Source organism: Plectropomus leopardus, chromosome 2, assembly GCF_026936395.1.
Source record: "Plectropomus leopardus strain MGB_pleo_1.0 chromosome 2, ASM2693639v1, whole genome shotgun sequence".
Taxonomy (NCBI): Eukaryota; Metazoa; Chordata; class Actinopteri; order Perciformes; family Serranidae; genus Plectropomus; species Plectropomus leopardus.
Window position 1 is genome coordinate 207,912 of NC_142177.1, and position 20,403 is coordinate 228,314.

General features: G+C 42.5%; 1 protein-coding gene across 3 annotated transcripts in view; it reads left to right on the forward strand.

Annotated features, from left to right (window-relative positions):
• The window catches only part of LOC121951505 (dihydropyridine-sensitive L-type skeletal muscle calcium channel subunit alpha-1-like), a 240,275-nt gene that overhangs the window by 36,726 nt on the left and 183,146 nt on the right, over positions 1 to 20,403 (forward strand). For all 3 annotated transcript variants that reach the window (XM_088082423.1, XM_088082426.1, XM_088082429.1), the window contains exons 6-8: positions 7,511 to 7,716; positions 14,632 to 14,735; positions 14,908 to 15,053. In XM_088082423.1, the coding sequence (XP_087938549.1) occupies positions 7,511 to 7,716; positions 14,632 to 14,735; positions 14,908 to 15,053 (456 nt within the window). The remainder of the gene's footprint in view (positions 1 to 7,510; positions 7,717 to 14,631; positions 14,736 to 14,907; positions 15,054 to 20,403) is intronic.

A 20,403-nucleotide genomic window follows, 5' to 3' on the forward strand; every position in this document is an offset into this window, starting at 1 on the left:
CTTGTCCTCTCAACTCTTGGAGATGGGCATGTTTTGACGTGTAATGGCGTTCCAGATTGGCCTTTTTCATTACTGTCAGTGCCTCGGAACAAACCTTTCACTTCAACAAAGAAAAAATCATTTGTCCATTTTTCCTGAAATGTGCTGCATTCTGCATCCACTTTCCTTTTTTTGGCAGTTGCCATGATGCGGCATTTGTCATCAGTGTCGATCACTAGACTCGATCGCTAGACTTTTATCCTTGGGGTGGCCAGGGGGTGGCCAAGGCTATTTCAGGGGGTCCACAGACTATAAACAATGAATTTATTTCTCGACTTATCAATTGCAATCGGAGTGTCAAATGTTGAAATGCACATACTAAGCACACAGGAGATGAGATTTATGTATATATAATTTGCAGTTTATTAACAATGCAGAAAATGTAAAACATAACTTGGCAATTTTTCAATAATGCATTAATAATAACTCATTTTTACAAAAATGGTGAAAATGCACCAACACATTCATAGTTACTCACACAATATCTCTCTCTCCCTCCCTCCCTCCCACTCCCTCCCTCTCCCTCTCTCTCTCTCATCAATCTCTCTCTCTCACACACACACACACACACACACACACACACACACAGTGTGCAGGTTTTAACTATGACAAGGGGTTCTGTCTGACTCCCAAACTATCCTTGGTCTAAGTAGAACATAGTGAAGAGCTTAGTCATGACCAGAGACACTATCTTTCAGGTTCAGAAAAGCATAATCCTTCGGTTATGGTGAGAAGTCGCAAATTGTTTCACAAAGTCATCCATGTTGAGGGCACATGCCCTTCTTGACTCGATACTGAGAGTTCCAAGGTGACTTAACCTGCCATCAGCCATGGTGGTTCTGAGGTGAGTTTTAATCAGTTTTAAAGCAGAGAAGCTTCTCTCACAGGAAGCAGTGCTGACTGGAGTAACAACAGCAATCTTGCAAAGTCTGAATATCTCATGGAAAACCTCTTTGTAAGGCTCGAGAAACATAATGAAATCAAGCAAAGTAGATGGTCTGTCTAATCCACTTTTCACTCTCCTGTCTAGAAGTCGCTTGGTTTGGTGAACTTCATGTTTGAGGTCACTGAGGTCTGACTCAAAGGTCTGTGCAAAGGCAAATAGAGGCTCCTCACTTAAGAAAGTTGCACTCTTTGGGTTCAGGGACTGCACACCTTGCATGGTCTCACAACTTTTCTTTGAAAAGCGCCTCTTCAGCTCAGTTATGAGACAGTCAATCACTTGATAAAAGAGTGATCTGGGGAAGCCTTCATCATCACAGTTTCTCTGTCCTACAGTGCTCATCACCAGTGAGTCAAGAAATCTTGAGCTTATTCTAGAATGTCTTTTATAGTGTGTTTGTATACCGATTTTGCACTGCTCAGCAAGCTCCTCAACCTCTTTCCATAGTTCATCAAAGTAATTCTCAGTTCTGTAGTCCTGGAAAGTGTCTGTAAGGGCACCTACTAGATCCACAGCCCTTGCTAGATCAAGAGTGCTGGACTGGAGCATGTCAGAAAGACATTTGGCATCACCAAGCACTTTACAAAAGGTAACCAAAAGCCCTATGAACTGTAGATCTATCTGAGAAAGAAGACCCCTCGCCTCTACTGACCTTTCTCAGCGTCTTTCAAGTGCAAGATCCTGCAACAGTCTCAGAACTGCTGGAAGCCTGTCTCTCAGATTACGGCACGCTGTGTATCTGCAGGCCCACCTTGTGTCTGTAAGTGCATGTAGCTCCCTGGGCTGCTACGAGCCAGACACAAAGTTATACAGCTGCTGCAGAAGTGCAAAAAAGTCAACAACCTCAGGCACTGCTTTTGTAGCATCAACAAGAACTAAATTCAAACAATGCGCATTACAGTGAACGTAAAATGCAAATCTGACATTGTTTTGAATTCTTGCAGATACTCCAGAATGTTTACCGTTCATGACAGATGCACCGTCGTACCCTTGTCCTACAAGGTTATTTCTGTAGTCCAGACCATGCCTCTCTAGACAACTGACAATCAATTTACTGAGACCTGCTGCATCAAGGCTTTTAGCTGCCTGGAAGCACAGAAAACTTTCATGAATGGCACCTTTGTAATAATACCTTATAACTATAGACATTTGGTTTTTTTTTTGGAGGTCTTTTGTCTCGTCTGCAATCACACTGAAAACTTCATTTTCTTTTACTTCTTTGATAATTTCGGTCTAGACCATCTCAGTTAAACCCTGTTGGATTTCGTTTTGAATTTGGTGGCTTGTGTATTTTGCATTGCCACATGCATCGAGCCTCTTTTCAATGAATTTATCGTGTTTTGCTATTTCATCCAGTATGGCCAAAAAGTTCCCCTTATTGTGAGAGTCCTCAGACTCCCGATGGCCTCTCTGTGCAATGTTTTGAGTTGCCATTAACAGAAGAACATTTGCTATTGTTTTCACATACTGTTGATTTTCTTCCACTTTTTTTTGTCGGTTCATGTTCAAAGAGTTTAACATGGTTGTGTTCATCTCAGTAGCCTTTTTACACTGATTCCATGCGTACATTGCATTGACATGCATTTCTGATTTTGAGTGGAGTTTAAACCCAGCCTCCTTTGACAACGCTTTTTTCCAATTGGAGAAGCCTGACTCGGGCAAAGGCAGAGTCTGGTGCATTAGGCAAGGAGAAATGTCTACAGGCAAAGCAGTAGGAAGAGTCTTTAAGGATTGAGTATTCAAGCCAAGAATTGGCTCTGTACCAGGCACTGCAGAATGCTCTCTTCCTTGATCCGTGCTGGGTTCTGGGGAATTGTGTCAGACAAGGCTGAACTGGTCCCTCCTCTTTGCATCTTGAAATATCTGGAATACAAATAAAATAGTCATGAAAACACAGTTAAGGGATCCAGAAGATTATTAGACAATAACTGCAGCTAACTAGCAAGTTTCAGGTAAGTAGACCTACCACCGGGTCCTCTGGGTCTCTGGGTCTGGCTCTTGTTGCTCATTGACATCCTCATCCTCAGAGGCCTCCGTGTCCTCCTTCGATGGAACTACATTGTATAGTGTAATCAAAATAAAAATGCAACCACCATTAAAAAACAACACTCATCAGTAACCAACATTTCAAAATATCTAAAACTAAACTTTATTACTGAACTGAGCATGTGACTGTTTCTGTCTATGCTCTGACCTGGTGATGATGGGCTGTGCTGTGTTGTGCATTCTCTCTCCGGACTAGTCCCAGGAAGGGAGCTGCCACCTTTGTCTTCTGTGTCCTCCCTCAAGGGAACTACATTGTATAAAAATAAAAATATTAGTGTAAGCAAAATAAACATACAACCACCATTAAAAAAACAACACACATCAGTAACCAACACTTCAAAATATCCAAAAAAAAAACTTAAGGGTTCCTACACATTTAAAATTTCCAGACCCTAATTCCCAGACTTCTCAGTAACAAAGACAGAAATCTTTTTGTGACATTTGAGTAATAAGATGTGTATCATGTGAATAGATTATGAAATTCATCATGCAAATTATTTGTTATCATTATTCTGAATTTGTATGCCATTATGCCACTAAATTATTTCCAGGAGATTGTAGATAGGTAGTGTATGCAAAATAATTAACCCATACATCTTAAGATAACCCAGATAAGTATTAAGATAAATATATTTCCATACAATTGTTTCCATTTTCCATACTACTACAGACCTGGAAATGTAGAAAATCAAATTCCATACTTTCCATACTAGCGTAGGAAACTTAAAATTACTACTGAAGTGAGCATGTGACTGCTTCTATGCTCTGACCTGGTGATGATGGGCTGTGTGCATCAGATTCTCTCTCCTCCTGACTCGTCCCAGGATGGGAGCTGCTAGCAGACCTGAATTCTGGCTGTCTGCCTGCCTCATCTTTTCCTGACTTGGTTCTCTTTAAAAAGAGGTCATAAATCTTCTCCCCCTGCCTTTTCATTCTCAACTGACCCTATGAAAAAATAAGCCAGTCTTGTTAACGTTACTCCTAGCATCACTTATAATCACACAATGTTATTAAATCCCTACTTCAAGCCTAAAAAATGTCAGGGCAAATAAACCACCATAGACGAAAGTTTAATATCCAGACTTTTCAGCTAGTTGACAGCAGGCTAACTACCGTGTTCACATTACGTTTCATTTAAGGCAACAGAGCATGAAACAGGTAGCTGGCTAATTCTCCAGTTTCATACCTCTAGAATCATTGGAGAAACACGTATATAAATAGCGACCCAAATGAATTAAATGTAGACGTTAATATTGAGCGGCTGTTGGAAGCTAGACGCCATGAGATGTAACGTTAACGTTTGCTTGATGCCGTGGCTCTCTGCTTGTAGCAACAACAAAAAAAAATCTCCTATCTACAAAAGTTATTTTAAACAGTGACTCATTAGGACACCAGCGTAAAACTTACTTTACGACGAGGAGTTCACTGTCCATGAAGGGTATCCTTCGTCTCCTTCTTTTTCGTCACTTTGTTGATCTCCTGTCTCCAGCAATGATAACCGACTCCAGTTCAAATCAGATTCAAATCTTCCTCTGCTTCAGTGGCGATTCTTCTTCTTCTCCTAATGAACGTGGATTGCAACGCTTTGTGGTACATAGCGCCAACTACTGTACAGGAGGGACTTAGCAGTCAATAGGCTTCACTGATTTAAAAATGCAACTGGCTCCTTCCGACAAGACGTGCGGTGCCGCGATATGTCAATCATCTGGGGTGGCACCTGGGGGGTCCAATCAGATTTCAGGGGGGTCCAGTGCTACCCTGGCCTCCCCTCTAGCTCCGCCTCTGACTCCAGCCAACTGACTGCAGCACGTGCTGCTCACTGACCTGACGGAAAACTACTGTAATTTCTGGGCAATTATTGCACACTGCATCCGTGTTTTTTTGTTTTTTTTTATTGAACTCATACTGTGACAATTGCACACTGTCTCTGAAACTTTTGTACAAAAAAAAATTTTTTTTTGCTTTTTTCACATCTGAGCATTTCTGACCAATCAATGGAGGAGAGGCGGTGACAGACACAGCGCTGCAGCGCAGCACCAGCAGTGGAAGGGAGCGGAGGTGGAGATAATGGATAAATTATACAATATCCTCGAGGTCTGTGTGTGTGTCTTAATACATTCTTCCATGGTTAGACAACAGAGCAGCATCCGGGGACAGCAACTTCACAGAGAGGCTCTGAGCCACGGAGCGGGGAAGCAGCCCGGAGCCGAGCCTCGGGGAATCGGATCTCTCTGTGATGTCTCTCTGTGATGTCGCTGTCCCCGGCTGCTGCTCCGCACCAGGGCAAACCCTCGTCCGCTCCTGGCCCCCTCCGACCGGGCGCAAAGACATCGCTGAGACAAGGGCCGCAAGCGGCTCCCCGTCTCCGCGCTGCGCTGGAGCAGGACACAGTTTCACTTTGACGTTGCGTGGTGCGCGGCCCCGAGACTGCACGGCCACTCTGGCATCTGCCCAAATTCTGCCCAGTCCGTGTCCACGGGCCAGTCAAAACGGCTCCGCGGGCCGTATCCGGCCCGGAGGCCGGAGGTTCCCCATCCCTGCACTAGAGCATGGAAAGGATGGTTAGACTGGTCTATAGGCCGAATAACCGTGATGTCATGCTAACAACAAAAGCTACTTCCGGGTAGATAACTGGTTTCTGTTTTAAATTTTGGAGATATGTTAATTTGGCAAACTTGTTTGTGTCTTTTGTCATTTTTCAGTCAGATCTGTGTTATACATAGATATAGGGTTTAACACAATGGTGCGAACTAATTAATGTTTCTGTTGTGCATATTTTATGAACAGCGTTGCTTTTCTAAGGTTTTTGATAAACTTAATCCACAGGTGTTGTGTCAACATGTTTTCCCCTATGGAACAGTGTTTTCCACCTTTTAATGCAAGTGCCACCCTCAGTGGTTAGGGACTGTTCATTACTTATGAGGAGAGAAATAACTGAACACTGTTGTTATTTATAGGTATAGTCCTGTATAGGATTTGGGCTATGTTTAGGAAAGAATACATGTTCATTGGGAAACAGTCTTTAACCAGCAAGCTGAGCAATGTACTGCTATGGACAGGGTTGCAGCAAAACATATTTTAGCCACCTAAAAAAAACCAAAAATCTAGATCAGTTTAAGTGTACACTATATGAATATTTGCTCCACTGACTTCACTGTTCGGTGGAGTATAATGACAAATTTTCACGATGGAGTCTGGTGTTTTTGACATAATGACTTAAAGTCCTCAATGGTAAGGGATATGTTACAGCAAGGTAAGGCTGTGATAATATTCTAACTATATCATATACTCAACTGCACATTTATTTTTCAATGTGGGACTTTTCTCAGGTGACCTAAAACTAATTAGTTAAGTTTGCTCAGCACCATATGATTGTATTTAGGTGATGCAGTGGTTTTCTACCAGGAGGTTATTGTAAATAAACATTGTGATTGAGACAGAAATAAGGGATTTTACTTCACATACTTTCTAGTTCCAAAGGCGACCGGAGGGTTCAGATCCTTTTCGGGTCTCTGCAACCCAAACCAATACGTTGCCCACAAGATGTTACAGATGTTCCAGTAAATGCTAACCTTCTAGCATTTACTGGAACTGGTCCAGCGAGGAGACTGGTTCACCACCTTCGATTTAAAGGGTGCATTCTCTAACAATGCATTCTTCACCAACAGGTGAAATATCTGAGGGATGTGCTCAATGCAAGCAGGCACACAGAATAAAGACAGACATCAGTTTGCAAACTGTGGCTTCTTGCAATGGTGACAACATTGACCAGCAGGTGCTTGGGTTAATGGCAACTGGTGCTACGGTTGGGGCTGCTGCATATGCATCACCTACGGAATTGGTTTACTATCCTTCACTTTGATGCTAAGAAGCACGAGCAAAACTTGTCACCATTGGTTACCATTCCCCATTCAGCTTAGGACAACCTAAGACAATGGGGGTTCCCACAAAATCTGCTGTAGGAGTATCTCTCGGATGAGTGACCTCTTACATCACAGTGTTTATGGATGCATCCCCAGTGGTGTGGTGAGGGACCTGTCGGGGTAGAAGGTAGATTTATTAGGCATTTTTTATACAAAGTTTATAAAACAAAGTTACATTTGTCCTTGATCCTGCCACATCCTTGGAGCTGAAGGTTGAGTTGATTAAAATCAGCAGCTACTATGCAGATTCCATCCGATTGCTCGGGTATGTTGTTGCTAATAGCATTATTTAATTCCTGCAGTGCAATTTTTGAATTTGCATTGGAGTCTTGTGTCCTTGTGGCTCCCAACAAGGTCCGCCCATCCAGTGCAATAGCTTAATCCGGGATGTTAGGGGTATTCATGTCCTGACTGGTTGGCTACATCTATGGAAATCTCAGTGGGCTAATACTTGCTGATTACTGGAGGAGAGTATTACCCATAGAGTCAAGTAGAGGACTCCACCTGAGCTAACAGAATAGGGTTACAATAACCTTCGTTATCCTTCTCTGACCCTCAGACATTATTGCGACAGTGGAGAATGAGAAGCCGGCTCCATGTGCTCAAGCGGGGAATGGTCGGCGTTGTACCATCAATGGCACAGAGTGTCGAGCTGGCTGGCCAGGCCCTAACCATGGAATCACCCATTTTGACAACCTGGGCTTTTCAATGTTGACCGTCTACCAGTGTATCACCACACAGGGGTGGACAGATGTCCTTTACTGGGTAAGCTATTAGTCTAATCTAAAAGCAAACCAGTTTGTGCTTATAGCATGTTTTTGAAGTTGTCTTCCTTAATTCTTATTTACTTAGTCAAGTTAGGATTAAATTAAACTGAATTAAATGTAATACACACAGACACACACATGCATATTTCTACATCACTATGTAGCAATATGCTTTCACTGCACCTCTAGTCTCAGATTTGAAGTCAATGCAAGGTAGAAATATGAAACTTTTACTTTGATATATCTCTAAATTGGTTGAGTAAAGTATGATCAGATTTTGGTTTTGTGCCTGTATGTAGTCAGAGATGCTCAGTCACTCATTGTCTGTAACCACTTGTCACTTCGGTCGTGGGGGGCTGGAGTCTATCTCAGCTGTCATTGGGCGAGAGGCAGGATACACCCTGGACAGGTTGCCAGACTATTGCAGGGCTGACACATAGTCAGGGTTGCTATAGTGTGCATATAATTATAAGCATTTATAAATTGTCAGAGTACTTACAACAGTCATCATACACTATAATTCATTTTATAATGACTTAACAGGTCAGGTGTCCATACTACATATTTGCTCTCCACTCACTATATTTGCTCAAAGTGTATTAAAGTTCTCATAGCTGTGATACATAATGATATTTTATAATACATTATAATCCCTATTATATTGTATTATAATGTGAGTATAACTCACTGTAAGTGGTCATCAGGTGATTTAAGTAACGTAATGAAATCCCTGTGATTATAAGTCAGTCTTTGTTCGCCCTAAGTAAAGTGACAAAGAACAGGATTGAGTCATTGCAAGAACGGTAACACTTTGTCATGTCAAGGAAGTTGTGTTAAGTTGTTTTTTTGTCTTGTGTCCATGTTGTCTTGTGATTTCCTGTTTTATTTTGAAATCCTAACTCTCCTCTTGTTTCAGGTCACCTTACTTCCTCCCTTTGTGTGTTTTCCCGCTGTTGTGATTGTCGGCCCCACCCTGATTGTCTCCACCTGTTTCCCCTTACCTTGTGTATATATAGTCTGCGTCTCCTTTTGTCCTGTGCCAGTTCGTCTTGTCTCGTTAGCCAGTGAACCAGCGCCGTATTCATGCCAAGTCTTGTTGTTGCTCAAGCTTTTGTATTGTTCAGGTTTGAAACCTATTTTTATTTTGATACTTTGTTGGACTCAAGTTTTCCATTACCTTGTAAAAGTGAATTTTTGTTGATACTTTGTTGATCTCTAGTTTTCCTGCAACCTCATTTGAGTGAATTTTGTTTTGAAACTATCATAAATAAAATTTAATTCTCTCCTAAATGGAGAGTGTTGCACCTTTTACTTTAACGAGTGCAAAATCCAAATTCTAACGTAGTTATTGATAACCGCTACCTTTTGGTCTTGTAATGATAGGACAGCACTCATTTTTTCATGCCTGTCTTTTACTGGACTAATAGGCCTTGACATAGGCCTGCTCTCCATTCCCCACACCAAGACTCCGTACTCTTGGACACAGAGTTTTAGTGTCACAGCCCCCACCCTCTGGAACACACTCCCAATAAATATCAAAAACCCCTGATCTCTGGACATGTTCAAAAAACTCCTCAAACACCATCTGTTCACCACAGCCTACAACCTTATTTGCTTGTTTGTGTTACATTTTTATTTAATTGTGCAGTGTCCTTAGGTTATCTGAAAGGTAACCTAAGCAGTGTCCTTAGGTTATCTGAAAGGTGCTATATAAATCTAAGTTATTATTATCATTATTATTATTATTATTATTTTATTATTATTATTATTGCTGTAATGTGTTTATGTAATTTCTGTTCACTTTATTGTTCAGACCACTCCATGTTGTCTGATGATTTTATTTTGCTGTTGGTTCTATAAGAAGTGTCAGGTTGTTTGATATGTGCATCTCAATATTGCTTTTTGCACCTGTTGCCAGTGTTCACTGAGGTTTTATTAATTGTCAGTCATTTTCATCTGAGTTTTGCTTCTTTTCTAGTTAACTCTAGTAAGGCTGAACTGATTAATAATCAGTAGTATAAACAGGCTGCAAAGGGCTGTCTATAGAAATTTAATTTACTGTTGATTTTGACATTGAGGCTCATGTTGCTTTTTTTAAACTGTTACTTAAATAAATCTTATTTAAAGTTATTTAAAGTACTTTCACTTATACTCTAGTCACATTTCTAGTAAGTAATAATAAGTAAGTAATATTACTTGTACTTGACTACAATATTCTAGTACTCTTTTCAAAGTACAAGGCATATTTATTAGTCATTTTTTTAAACTTAGTTTTAATAGAAATGATATTGAAATTAGTCACAAAATCCTGCTACATCTTTTGGCATTGAGGGAGGGGTTTATGATTCTCACAGTCTGGGGAAAGAAGCTGTTCTGTAGTCTGGTGGTACAGCAGCAGATACTGCTGTATCTTTTCTCAGATGATAGCGGGGTGAACAGACTGTGGCTGGGGTGGGTGCTATCTTTCAGTATCCTTTGGGCTCTGTGCAGACACCTCACTTCACCAAGGTCACTAATGCTCTGGAGATGGGTACTAGCAATGCTCTGGGCAGTTCATGATGTTTCTAGTCAGTATGCTTTCTATTGCTCCTCTGTTGAAGTTAACCAGGATCTTGCTCTAGAATTTAGCCTTCCTGAGTTTCCGTAGGAGGTAGAGTATTTTCTGTGCATTTTTAACCTGGGTGGTGATGTGTGATGACCAAGATAGGCTGTCAGTGATGGCAATTCAAAGTAACCTATAGCTGTTCACCTGCTCTACCTCGGCTCCATTGATGTAGACAGGGGTGTGTGTCTTTGCCTCCTTCTTTCTAAAATCAACAATCAGCTCCTTTGTTTTACTGACGTTGAGCAGTAGGTTGCTCTCTGTGCACCACTCTGCAAGACTGTTGATTTTCTCCCAGTATGAACTTTGATCGTTGTTTATAATATGGCCTATGATGGTGGTGTCATCTGGGAGTGCAGTCATGGGTGTACAGTGTGAACAGGATGGCGCTGAGTACCCAGCCCTGGGGGGCCACAGTGGCCGGTCCTCTGGAGGGGTCCAGAGGACCGCCCACTGTGAAAAAACTCAAAGTAAAATAAAGTAAATATAAACAAAGCGCCACCATCATATGTGAGGCAACACTGCCGGACGAGCTGAACACATTTTATGCTGGCTTTGACCTCCTCAAAAAAGACTCAGCTGTGAAGTTGACTCCCCAGTCGGACGCCATGATGAGTACAATCTATGCATGGCTGGACAACCCAGTGAAGTTTGAGAAGTCTCACAGCGTCAACAACACCCTGGACACCGAGATCGTCCCAAAGTCTGACCATGAGGAAGAGGAAACTCACATCCTTATTGTGGAGGGCTTTCTGCTTTACACCTATGGACCTTTGATCGACGTGCTGAACCAACGTTACTTTATTTCCATCCCATATGAAGAATGCAAAAAGAGGAGGTGCTCTAGGAACTACGCGATGCCAGACCCCCCCGGTCTGTTCGATGGCCATGTCTGGCCCATGTATTTGAAACACAAGAACATCAGTCGCCAGTCAGTCCCCAGTCGACTTCACAGCTGAGTCTTTTTTGAGGAGGTCAAAGCCAGCATAAAATGTGTTCAGCTCGTCCGGCAGTGTTGCCTCACATATGATGGTGGCGCTTTTGTAGCCTGTGACATTTTGAATTGCCTGCCACCTATCTTTAGTGCTGTTGCTGTTGAGGTCTCTCTCCAGTTTCTGATGGTGTCTCCTCTTAGCTTCCTTGATGCTAGCTCTCAGTCATGATCTGGCAGTGATGTATGCCTCCATTTCACCTGACGGAAAGGCAGCTTTTTTTGCTTTGAAAAGAACCTTCACCTTCCCATTCATCCAGGCTTTCTGGTTGGGGAATAATTTCACTGTCTTTGTGATCACGACATCACCAACACATTTGCTGATGTATGATGTCACAGAAGATGTATATTCTTCAAGACTGATCTTGTTATCTTGAGTGACAGCATCTTTAAACATTTGCCAATCTGAGCACTCAAAACAGTCCTGTAGAGCTGCTGTGGCTTCATTTGTCCACACTTTAACAGTTTTATCTGTTGGATTGACCCTTTTTATCAGCAAGCAATATGATGGCAGAAGAAACAGAGAGATATGATCTGAAAGGCCAAAGTGAGGTCATGGGAGGGCTTTGTCCAGGGTATTTCTTCCTCAGGTGGGGATCTGGACATGCTGGTAGAATTTCGGTAAGACAGATGTGAGGTCTGTTTGTCAAAAATCACCAGCTACTATGAAAATTCCATCAAGGTGCTTGGTGATGTTGCTGTTGATAAAATTATACAATTTCTGCAGTGCATTGTTTTGTATTTGGATCTGGGGGGATGTACACAACAACAATAAAAATGCTGGTGCATTCTCTGAGCAGATAAGATGGACGACATCTTAGCACTATGACCCGATATCTTAAACAAGTGCCATTAACTTAAAACTAGCAAACAGTATATTAAACACATTCAATAGTTGCCATCTTGAATTTCTTTCTCTCTTCTCAGCAGTGTTGCCAGATTGGAAATTTTAAATTATTTTACCGGTGGATCAAAATCATCGCATTTCGAGAAAAATTATCATACAGTCACAATCACAAGAACAAATACGTTAAATTTATAACATCAGTAAACGTGTATTTAAACGACTTTTTGATACATCTACAAATCTACCCATGCATATGAGGGGCCGTGTGGAACATTATTCATAATTACCTCTCACATTCACATATGAACCAGTCTCATTCAAATTCAATTCAATTTCAATTTCAATTTTATTTATAAAGCCCATTATCACAAAACACAGTTTGCCTCAGATGGCTTTACAGCATATGACATCCCTCTGCTCTTACACCCTCACATCGTCTAAGGAAAAACTCCCCACAAAAAAACCTGTAATGGGGAAAAAAATGATAGAAACCTCAGGAGGAGTGACTGAGGAAGGATAGTTGTTCCAGGATGGACAGATGTGCAAAAGATGTTGTAAATATTAATTAAATTACAGTAATGACAAAATGGATCGAGAAAGAGAGGGGGAGAGAGGGGGAGAGAAGCACAGCAATAATGGTAACAATAGCATTGTATAACAATAGTGATAGACGTAAAATGACTAAATGCACTCTATGATAGCATGTAATATTACGTGCAAAAATCATAGGTGTTAACAAGAGCCCCATGCATACATTAATACTAGAGGCATGATGCATAATAATGGCAGTAGATGGTCGGGTCCAGCAGGATCACGGCATCTGTACAACCAAAGCCCACAACAAAGGCACAGCCTCAGACAGGACCACAGCAACAGTACAACCAAGACCACGATCAAGGCAAGCTGGAGGTACAGCATCAGTGCAGCCACAGCACGAGCATGGCCAAAGGCATGGTCACAGCATCAGCACAGCCATCACCACAATCCAGGCGCAGCCAAGATTGCAGCCAAGTTTCAGGAAAACTACAAAAAAAGGGAGCACGTATGCTCCGGAGAGGTAACCAAGTTAGTGTAATACAGTACAAAGACAACAGTGTTTGCAGATGGAAGGAACAAGAGAAGGAAAAAGGAGCTCAGTGTATCCTAGAAAGTACAAGCAGACTAAACCTATGTCAGCCTAACTAGGGGCTGGTCAAGGCAACCTGAGCCAGCCCTAATTATAAGCTGTATCAAAGAGGAAGGCCTTAAGTCTACCCTTAAAAGTGTAGGCGGTGTCTGCCTCCCTGACTGAAACTGAAAGATGGTTCCATAAAAGGGGAGCGTGAAACTGAAGGCTCTGGCTCCCATTCTACATTTGGAGACTTTGGGAACTACTTTAAATACAATTCTGGATTTTACAAGGAGTCAGTGCAAAGAAGCTAAAACAGGAAGAATATGATCCCTTTTTTTGGTACCCGATAGGACACGTGCAGCAGTGCTCTGCACCAGTTGGAGAGACTTCAGAGACTTGTTGGGGCAACTGGATAATAAGGAGTTACTGTAATCTGCGCACACACAGTACTGAAATGCCCTCGCAAGACATACTGAAATCCACACACACACACACACACACACACACACACACACACACACTATTTGTATAAAATAATGAAATGTGTTCACAAACACTGGTGAAATGCTAAACACAACTGAAAATTTCAGTAGAAACAGAAATAATTTCAGTTGAAACAATTGTTCATGGAGGAAAGCCAGAACGGCTCTTATTTCTTCATTTGCCTCACGGGTTGTCCACTCAACAGCCTATAAGTAATCTAGCCAAAGCTGCAATGTTGCTTAATGGCATTTTGGTGGAGATTATTAGAACACTGTCAAATGCCACAGCAGCCATGCAACAATCCATGGAGCTGGACGCGCTGGATAGCCACTTAACATCGCTTGTCCCTTCACGCCAGCAAAACAACATGCTGCTGCCAGCTGCAGCTCCAGACACACCACAATGTCCTGTTTGGACATGAGCGTCAGACATTATGCTGCATCGTGTTACATCAAACACTCTCTGTTGACACTGCATCCATAAAAATGGACCTCTGTCATGTCACGTAGCCTAAACATTCCTTTATAGATCAGTGTTTTTTCCATCAAATTTCCATATTAATTTCACAATAAAAATAAAAAATAAACCATGTAAAGGCTGGCCCCCATAACCTTTTAATTGTGGCTGTTTAAGCTGGGATTGAAGCAATGTGTTTTGAGGAATAGTGGGACACACAAACACAAGCATACACTGTCCAGTTATAGTAGTAGGATATTTATATTCTGATCTATCTCTGTGTATACAGGCAATACAAGTGTGTTTCACTTGTTGGTAAACATTTTGTAGGCCTTAGCACAAGGCAGATGTTGCTGTTTCAAAATATAAGTTACATGTTCTTATTTCTTTAATAAAGACAAAAATGTGTGCTTTGTTTGACAGGTAAACGATGCTATAGGAATGGAATGGCCATGGATCTATTTTACCACACTCATCCTGGTTGGCTCCTTCTTCGTACTGAACCTTGTTTTGGGTGTGCTCAGTGGGTAGGAATATCCTAAATATAAATATTACTCCTCCATACATTTTTTGAGATGTTTTTTTTGGCATAATCATGATTTACTCTTTGCTCTGTCCGCTTACCCTACAATCTTTTGTGTCTGCAGTTCACATTATCTCTAAGAGTGCTTCAGATTTGTTGTCTTGCTTCATTTCAAGCGAGTTCACAAAAGAGCGGGAGAAGGCCAAGTCTCGTGGAGAGTTTCAGAAGCTGAGGGAAACCCAGCAGCTGGATGAAGACCTCAAGGGCTATATGGAGTGGATTACTCAGGCTGAGGTCATGGACAATGACCAGGAGGGACAGAGTAAGACACAAGACACAGAATACTTGTTCAATGGAACACTACAGTGGTCTCATTTATAAAAAGATTAATACTACTAGTAACAGAAATTGGTGTGCTTCCATAATTCAGATTTTCAAAACTGAATATTCAGATTTATAAAACTGTGCGTACGTCTTTAAGTCCGTGATTTCCTTTATTAAACCTAAAATCAACTTGGAATTGTCCAAGGTGGATCTGCCTCATATCTGCGAAAGCGGATCTATAAGTAACGTGTAATTTGTGGCGAAATTAACCTTTATTTCACCACTGCAACATCGTTTTACGACAGGTGTGCACATTCTCCCATCAAGTTTGTTTTTATTAATCACAAACTTTGCATGGAAAGTGGTGAACACCTCTCTCAGACTTGTTGATGTGCATATGCAGTGTTTAGAAATGAGATGCCACCTGCAGCAATATTATACAGTGCAGTTCTGATCTCCTAATATAGGTTAGTGCTAAAACTGAAAGTAAAAACAATTAATCTATGCTGATGTCACTCTAACGCACCAAAAGAAGGCAATGGAGGAGGCTAACATAGTGAAACACACGAGAAACAGTCACGAAAAACATCAAAATTTCACTTTTTTACTTTTCTTCCCACTTTCCTTAAAATGTCGTAAGACCAGACTGGATCCTGAAGATTTGCTGGGAGAGCAAACATCGTTGGACTTAGACTAGTCATGTTTTGACTCTGGAAGCATTTTTCAAGCAGCCATGAGTGACTTTCCATCAAACTCAGATCCCATCATACCCCATTTCAGCACTCTAAAACAAACAAAACAGATTCTTTCCCATTCTCAGTTGGACGACCACTGACCACTGATTACTATAACAGTCCATGCTGTATCATGTATCAACACATACATTACCATTGTATGTGTTAAGTAAAGTCAGATACATACTTATGATGAATCAATGATGAATTCACACCCAATGACATGAAAGATGTATAATGTGTATTTTCAGGAGTCCAATAGAGATTAAATATTAGATTATTTTAGGCAGGGTATATGTGGGTAGTGTGTGCATGTGTGTGCATGTTTTGATGTTTGTATGTTTCAGATTTTTCAAATTTTGTTCCTTTTTGTGGGGGGCTGCTTCCTAGGCACTAGGACTCTCTTATTATTCCAGCATCAAGGAGCTCTCTAAGGTAGTGTTTTACAGTCCCCCTGTCACTGGGGTGTTCACCTTGATAGCTCTTTAAAAGGCATCTCACAGCAGTTGTTTGTGTCAGTGGGCACAGACTGTGAGGAGTTAAGGGACATTACACTCTTAGCAGCAGATACTTCACCAATGACGTGTTGGAGGAGCAATTCAACGACGTCTGACCTTCTCAGGAAGGTCGGCCTGTCACAATCTATCCCACGTTGGTAGAGCTGCAGCAAAACATTTGTGCCAACCGACAGTAGAATTCTGCTATTAAACTGGCATCTCGGAACAACAAGGGCTAGAGCAGTCAACTTCTCCTCTGCCCCAGTAACACTCTCAGGGAAAGTTAGAACAACAAAGCCCAGATAGTGCACAGGCTGACCCCCAGCCCCTTCAACCTCGAGCAGATGATGGAAATGCTGAATGGGGAGGGATGGCAGATATCTGCAATAGTAAATCTCTGAGATGGTCATGACCTGAGATCCGGTATCGAGAATCACACCTTGTTTCTCCTGTAAAGAGACTGTAGAAATGTAGCGGGGGCCCACAACTCCAGGAGGTAGGGTGTGGCTGAGTCCATCAGTGTCTTCAGGGGCTCTGTCTCCTCTTCCACATTGTGGGTCATTGTTATGGGAATTATCCGATCGACGTCCTCAGCTCCTGGTCGTACCACAGCAGGAGCCTCTCCAAGTTTAAAGATGCTTTGCGGGCTCCGTGCTCCCAGAATCTGTCACTTTTGTCTCAGAGGGTCAGGGTTAGGTCCATTTGTGTAGTTTGCTGCAATGTGGCCGTGGTCTCCACACTTAAAGCAAAACCATGGTCTTGGTGGAATGGGAGTCCGGGATGTCTAAGGATTTGTGACACGGGCTGCTATATTTTCACTTTGCAAGGGTGTTTCCTTCCTTGTAGAGTTGCTTGGATCCTCTTGATGTTTAGACTCCTTTCCTTCTTTGTGTATTAATTGTGCCACTTGTTTCCAAAGTTAGGCAACTTCAACAGGTTCCTGGCAACAGGTTCCTCTTCAAACACTGACATGTGCAAGACTCAGTGAACATTCGTTGCATGCCGGCCGGTCCTCTTCTGTTCTGAAAAGGAAAAATAATTCTGGGAAAGATGGGGGATCAGCTTTCTGGTGCTCAAGTTGAAGACCAATGATCAAGCTCTGTTCCCAGCACCCCCAGCAGAATTGCCGGAGTAAGTACATGTCGGACTCTTCAGGTGAAACTGCCCCTATGGAGATGGCTTTAATAAGGAGAGCTTGAAGGTGCTTCTCCCAGGACATCTGGTTTGAACCCAAGAAAGTTGCAAATAGCTCCTCACCATCCTCTCCAAATGCTGATTCAAGCTGAGTGAGGTAAGCCTCAAGGGGTGCATTTGTTCCAAGCAGCTTGACAATGTCAGCAAATGGGCTGAGCAGGCTCTCTATGATTATTTCCACTTTTTTAGAGTCAGACAGGGTAGCATCGTTGAGAAGTAGGTCCACCTGGGTGTGCCAGGTGTCATCATTGACCTTGCCATTAAGCTTTTGCAGTTGTCCTCAGAAGGTTCTTACTCTGCTCTGGCTGTGACTGGATGGTGTTGCATCATTACAAATGAAATGTTCAATGATGACTTTCTGGACTTGAGGTGGCTTTATTGTGATCTCATTAAGGAAAGGGGGACTTACAGGAGCATTGGGAGGAAGAATGCTAGCAGCTGAATAAGATGATGAAAATGGATGAAGGATGGATGGATGGATTTTTTTCCCTAACACCTACCCATGTGCCTCCTTTCCCTAAACATAACCATCTGTGACTGTCACCTAAACCTGACCATCCCGTGTTAGCATGTGTATGTCAACGTCCTTCTGTTGTTTGCCATGTAGTGTTGCTGCCTAAACATAACCATGTACAGCATCATCACTTCATGTGCATTTGTTGACATCATGGTAGCAGAATATTGGAACGTAAAGAGCAGAGGCAGAAGGATAACAATAAGTTTCAAATTAAAGTATCCCAAGATGGTGCAACGGATGGCCGCCTTGGTTCTTCGTTCTCTTGTATTTTTGTTTGTTTTTTTCTGTCTTTGGCTCCCCCTCTCTGGTCACATGCACCAGAGAGGAACTCCTAAATATTGGAAGGCTCTCTGCTGGAACGTTTTCACCAGTTTTTACTGAAATGGAAAGTTTCTCAGAGATTTCGGAGGAGCATCAGCGGCTCTCTTTGGGATTTGCCAGAGACGCAGATGGAGGATGTGACCAGGAGTGCTCATCAAGCTGAGGCAGCGGAGATTTCGTACTCCTCTCCCATCCATTCACCTGGTGAATGTCCACTCCCTGGTAAATAAGATGGATAAATTGCTGCTTCTCGATTCAAAAAACTTTTTTTTTTTTTTTAAATTTTTGCAGTTCTAACACCCTGTGCTTCACTGAAACCTGGCTCGGTGAACACGTCCTGAACAGTGCACTACAGCTGCCAGGATTCCAGCTCTTCTGAGTGGACCACGTCACGGAGCTCTCGGGGAAGATGAGGAGAGGCGGAACATACATAAACACATGTTGGTGTACAGATGTCACAGTGCTGAAGAAATCATGCAGCCCTCACTTTGAGACGTTTTTCATAAACGTCAAATGTTTTCCTTCACCCCAGCTCAGATCTCAACTCTACTGACACTGTGACGTCTTACATCACTTTTTGTGAGGGCATGTGCATGTATACCAAGACCTTCACATTCAACAACAACAAATCCTGTTCACACCAAAGCTAAGGAAGCTGCGTCAGGCCAAGGAAGAGGCCTACAGAAGTGGGGAACGGGCCAGAAATCTGACAAAGGCGATGAGAGTGGCTAAGAGGAGCTACACTGAAAAGCTACAAAACAGCTTCTTAGCCAACAGCCCTGTATCAGTTTACCTGCAGGACATCACCAACGACAGGAGACCATCCCCCCTTCCCATGGGAAACCGCCAACTGGCAGATGACCTGAACAGCTTCTACACCAGGTTTAAAAAAAGGACTCTTTCACACCAGCCTCCCAATTAATAGAACAATCTGCCCCCCCTGCCACCCCCTCCCCTCGGATTCCCCTCCTGCACTACTGATCTGCAAAGAGTACGTGCGACAGCCCTTTCAGAGACAGAAGACCAGGAAGGCTCCAGGACCTGATGGTGTCCCCCCCTCCTGCCTGAGAGCCTGTGCTGACCAGCTGACCTCCATCTCCATCCAGATCTTCAACCAATTCCTGGAATTGTGTGAAGTACCTCTCTGCTTCAAACGCTCCACCATCTTCCCAGTCCCCAAGAAGCCCTCCATGGATCACCAGCTTCCTGACTGACAGGAGGCAGCAGGTTAGGCTGGGGAGCATCAAAAAACTCCTGAAGTTTGCAGATGACACCACAGTCACTGGTGTCATCCGTGACAATGATGAGTCTGCATACAGGCAGGAGGTAGAACAGCTAGTCCTCTGGTGGAGCTGAACCTGCTCAAGACTGTGGAGATAAGAGTGGATTTCAGTAGTAGATTTCACCCCCTCACAATTCTGAACAGCACAGTGTCTACTTTGGATACCTTCAAGTTTCTGGGATCTACAATCTCTCACACACATAGACTCTGTCTGGAAAAAGGCCCAGCAGAGGCTATAATTCCTACAACAGCTCAGGAAGTTCAACCTGCTTGAGGAGCTGCTGATCATGTTCTACACCGCCATCATTCAGTCTGTTCTCTGCACTTGCATCTCTGTCTGGTTTGGATCTGCCACTAAACAGGACCGGAACAGACTACAAAGGACATTCAGGTCTGCAGAGCAGATTATCGGGACCGAGCTCCCCACCATCCAGGACTTATTCTGGTCCAGGGTCAGGAAACGGGTAGCTAACATCGCTGCAGACCCCAAACACCCTGGACACAAACTTTTCAAACTCCACCCATCTGGTAGAACATACAGATCACTGCACACCAAAATAACCAAACACAGAAACAGTTTCTTCCCCCAGACTGTCACTTTGATGAACTCTTACCGGTCACAGTGTTGGAATAATCACTAATGCACAATTTACATTCTTTTTATCTTGCTTTTAACCATATGACCTTTTGCATTTTTTTTTATATACATCACACATTTGTTATCTTGTTTAAGCTTATGTCAGATTCTTTACACTCCTTGAAACTGCACTACGATGCACACAGACTTGTATATATTAGCTAAA